Source organism: Phoxinus phoxinus (assembly GCF_949152265.1).
Source record: "Phoxinus phoxinus genome assembly, chromosome: 12".
In the NCBI taxonomy this organism is placed as follows: domain Eukaryota; kingdom Metazoa; phylum Chordata; class Actinopteri; order Cypriniformes; family Leuciscidae; genus Phoxinus; species Phoxinus phoxinus.
The window spans coordinates 33,571,646-33,576,371 of NC_136887.1; the positions used below are offsets into that span (position 1 = coordinate 33,571,646).

Consider the following 4,726-nt stretch of genomic DNA (forward strand, 5'->3'; position numbering starts at 1 on the left):
TCATGAGAATTGGACCCTGAACTAAAGTGTTACCCAGCAATTTCTTTTTAAGTGGTTTTTTTATTATTAATATTTCATATTTTTTTGTACATATTTTTTATTTTAGTGAAAGTTTGAGGTTTTGTCATTTTTGGTTTTAGTTTTGTTTCTACATATGCCCCTACTGTAGTTTTCATTATTTTAATTTCAGTTTTTTACCTAATTATTCATCGAGTTAAACTAAATGAAACTGAGAAATGATTAGCACTGTTTATATATATATATATATATATATATATATATAGCCTATATATATATAATTTTTACGGTTTTAATATGAGTTACTGAGTTAAATTAATATGAGTAATTTAACCCCTTCAGGGGTTGTGTGCAAATATTTCATTTCCAGGGTTATTCTTATCTCATAAGATGAAAAATACATTAAACTTCCTGTTTTTGTCTATAATCAATATGGTTTGTGTGGGAAGCCGCAAAGTAAAAAGCACCTTTGTCATATCCACTTGTACTTGATGATGCCGCACCTATAGGCGCTCGCACACACACACACACACACACACACACACACACACACACACACACACACACACACATTTCTGATGCTGATTCAGAATGAGAAGAGGAACTGACAGTATTTTGTAGTTTCCTGCCAAGTGTGCAGAAAGTCTGGGTCAGGTTCACACACACACACACACACACACACACACACAGCATCCGTACACCCCCGCGCACGCGCCTCTCGATTACATCTTTGTCAACTGACAGTCATGACGAAGGCCAGTGGAAAAGAAAAACTAAATTACTCATTGTAAAAATCGACTTTCCAATCTCCACAGAGAAGCGGTTTTCCTGGGTCCTCAAGGATTCGTATATAAAGGTGATTGTGTACCTGTTGACAGTATGAAGGACATCAATCCAACTAGCTTTAGAGAAGAAACCTTGCAGCTTAAACATGAAGGCGTCTGTGTGTGTTCTGTTCGCAGTGGCGTGTTGGGTCGTCTCGCAGGCTGACGAGTCGCCGATGATACTCACGCTCAACAAAGTTATGAATGACCTGGAGAAGATTAGGAAAGGAATGGTAAGTTGATTTGGAAATATGTACGGCTGGGGATCTGAGGCGTTAGTTTTACACGTAAATCTAATTTTTTTTCTTTTCTCTCTAAAAAAAAAAAGGGGAAAAGCACAAGTTTGATCAACTCACCCAACACCAGCGATCTGAAGGTAAGAAGCTGGTTTTCTTCTGTTTTCGTGAGTGGACGAGCACATAATTAGCGTTCTGGTTTGTGCATGACTCAGTGATTCGACTCGCTGCGATATAACGACGCTTCTGTCATTAAACAGCCCACCGTATAGGCCTACACAGCGGGTTTCACTAGACTAATTGATTTTCAGATGCGTTCAGAACGTGTGGGTTGATGAACAACATTTCAATGAATCCAGTTTGGCTGAGCTGAAATCAAGACTAACTTTTAGTCACGCTTTTCTTGGCAAACACCCTCTCGATTTGTAATCGCTTCTTTTATAGATTAAAGTCGGTCAGGAGAAAGTTTGCTTCATTTAGGAGAAATCTGATGAGTAATATAGAGTAGAGCATATTTGGGTAACACTTTATTTTACAGTGTCCTTGTTTTACATGTACTTACCATAGTAATAACAGTAAATTATGCATAACTACATGCAACTAACCCTCAACTACACCCTAACCCTATAGTAAGTACATGTAGTTGCTTAATATTACTCAGTACTTTAATATATAATAATTACACTGTAACAATTACTGCAGTTCTTACATTGGGGTGAACTTTAGGGTTAATGATTGCATGTTTAACAGCTTATTTCATTTTTTCCCTTTGGGATTAAGTGTTTACGAGCTGCTTAGTTTATCAAATGTAATTAAAATAAAACAAAATTATTGAATTAAGTCTAAATCCTTTGAAATGATCCAATGATCTGAACCCCTAAAAGCTTCTATAAATCTAGCGCCCGATGGAACCCCTGAAGATTCCATTTAGAACCTTTAATTCTTCTGCTGCTTATTATTATTATTGTATGCATTTTTTTTTAATGCATACATTTAAAAAAACAAAACAAAATTTTTTTGTAATGACTTCCTAATGAAAGTGGAAGTTTCTGTACACGCTCAAGCAGAAAACGTTCTGGGTTCAGTGTGGAAAGAAAGAGTTTTCTCATAGTTTCTGTGAAAACTGCTTAATGAGCAGAAGGGAAATTTGAAGTCAAGATGTATAGATGTCTGCATGCAACAATACCGACAGGAAGAGAGAGAGAGAGAGAGAGAGAGAGAGAGAGAGAGAGAGAGAGAGAGAGAGAGAGAGAGAGAGAGAGAGAGAGAGAGAGAGAGAATTGTCTGAACTCATTAGGAAGTAAAAAAAAAAAAAAAAAAAAAGTGCATGTGTGTTAACCGGTTGTGTGTTTGTTTCGACAGGACTGCTGCTTTGCATCTGCACTGAAATCTTTTGGTCATAACATGACCCGCGTGCCGATCACCAGTGCTAAACTCGTAAATATCCAGAAGAAAATCTCCAGGGAGCTTTCCAAAACAATCATTGTGAGTGTGTGTTTATTACGCCTTCTGCTCATTGTTCTTGTTTTAAACAGACATACACCTCAGAAATGATTTATTTATTCATTCATTGCTCTTTATTTTCACAGCTGAATGGGTTGCCCAGTTGCAAAGCGGAAGAGACACAGGTGAGAAACAAAGCAAAACTGCTGGAAACTAAACTAAATTCGACACACTCTTAAAAATAAAAGTCCTTATTGGCGTCGATGGTTCGATGAAGAACCGTTAACATCCATGGAAACTTTCCATTCCACTAAAGCTTCTTCATAGTGGAAAAATGTTCTTCACACTCTTTCCTATAATACTGAAATGTCCAAAAATGGCGCAAAACCCTTTATTTTTGAGAGTGTTTACATGGTAAAAGTGAAACATGATGACATTCAGTTCTGACGTGTGCAATGTTCTGTTTCAGAAAGCTCAGTGCGAATCCTCGTACAGCGAGGTGACCAGCCAGACGTTCGTGCAGAACCTTCTAACTCTTCTACAAAAGGTGCGTTCAAAACTCTCAGTTTCTTATAGACAAAAATAGTGATAGCTTCTAAGCTAACGGTAACACTTTACAATAAGATTCAGTAGTTAACATGAACTAAGAATTACAGCATTTATTAATCTTAGTTAATGTTCATTTTACTGTTTATAATGCACTGTGAACTAACATGAACAGCTGGATTTTTATTAACTAACATTTACAAAGATCAATAAATACTGTAACAAATGTATTGCTTATGGTTAGTTAATGCAGTAACTACTGAACCTTATTGTAAAGTGGGTTACACTTTATTTTCAGGTGTCAGTATTACAGTGTAATTATACATATAAGTACTGAGTAATATTAATTAACAACATTTACTTACTATAGGGTTAGGATTAGGGATAATTACATGTAATTATGTATCATATATAGTTATTACTAGCGTAATTACATGTAACATATGTAACAATGACAAGTAAGTAATAATAATTAACTACATGTATTACTATAGGATTAGGGTTAATTGGATGTAATTTATAGTTATTACTACAGTAATTACATGTAACAATGACACTGTAAAATAAAGTGTTACCGCGTTAATATCCCAACCCAAATACATGAATTAATGCCAACAAACAGTTGCATATTTTGGTGAGATTGGTTTTCTTGAACTGTTCGCTGGAATGGAAAGATCCTCAGAAAGCACAGAGATAACGAGCAGTGTGTAACGACCTACTTTCCTCTTTCTAGATCTATACCAGTCAAGCGTAGAGGCGAGAGGAGTGAAGAGCCCATGACACTACCCACGGCAGAGAACAGTCTGCTCCTGCTATCCTATTTATTGACTATTTATTGAGCATGTTATTGTGTATTAGAGCTGTGAGATCTGTGAAAGGATTGTTGACGGGTGTTTTAGGAACAGGGTTGGCTTATGTTATCAACTTTTACAATGTAAAATGTGTTACCGCGACCTTGTGGTGAGGTGTCGGCACTGCCGTCCTGTTCCTTGAAAGAAGCCGTCGGGTGTTTCCCTGCTGAAGATTAAGCCTTACAAGAGCTTATACCATAAGATCTGACACTTTATTAAGTATACGCTTCTTAATCTTCGTCAGGAACACCACTCATTTAGATCCTATGTTACCAACGTATCTTTAAAAAGCAGATGCACACACTGATTATGTCTCACAATGAGATGCATGTATTTTTTGGATGATATTTATTTGACATTAAAATATTTCTCTATGTTTACATCATGGTTGTGATCGTTATTTGGGGTGGACATTGAATTATCTCTATTTCTAAAGTGTTTAGTACTTAAAAACTAGGAAATTAAGCTAACTATGGAGTATTTCCAGCAACATTTCATGCTGGTTTTGTGTGAAATGGACATACACTCCCAGTTAAAGTTAAATGGACATACACTCCCAGTTAAAGTTAAATGGACATACACTCCCAGTTAAAGTTTGCAAACAAGCAGAAATCTTTATCAAAATGTTTCATGAGCAACACAGAGAGTCTCAAATTGAATTAGTACAAACTGCATTTATCTTGTAAACCTCCCTTGGTTTAAACATCATTCAGATTATTTATTAATGGCATTTTAAACTACCGGACACACACTTTTCTAGCTATCTTTAATTTCACGATAATTTTGAGTTATTTCATACATACATTTT

At 35.9% G+C, this 4,726-nt stretch overlaps 1 protein-coding gene across 1 annotated transcript in view; it reads left to right on the top strand.

Annotated features, from left to right (window-relative positions):
* The window catches only part of il21 (interleukin 21), a 20,589-nt gene extending 16,292 nt beyond the window's left edge, over positions 1–4,297 (top strand). Inside the window, exons 2-7 of the mRNA XM_079629887.1 lie at positions 981–1,075; positions 1,171–1,218; positions 2,441–2,563; positions 2,668–2,706; positions 2,991–3,068; positions 3,801–4,297. Coding sequence (XP_079486013.1) covers positions 1,019–1,075; positions 1,171–1,218; positions 2,441–2,563; positions 2,668–2,706; positions 2,991–3,068; positions 3,801–3,821 — 366 coding nt within the window. The 5' untranslated portion in view covers positions 981–1,018 and the 3' untranslated portion in view covers positions 3,822–4,297. The remainder of the gene's footprint in view (positions 1–980; positions 1,076–1,170; positions 1,219–2,440; positions 2,564–2,667; positions 2,707–2,990; positions 3,069–3,800) is intronic.
* Positions 4,298–4,726: the final 429 nt, after the last annotated feature.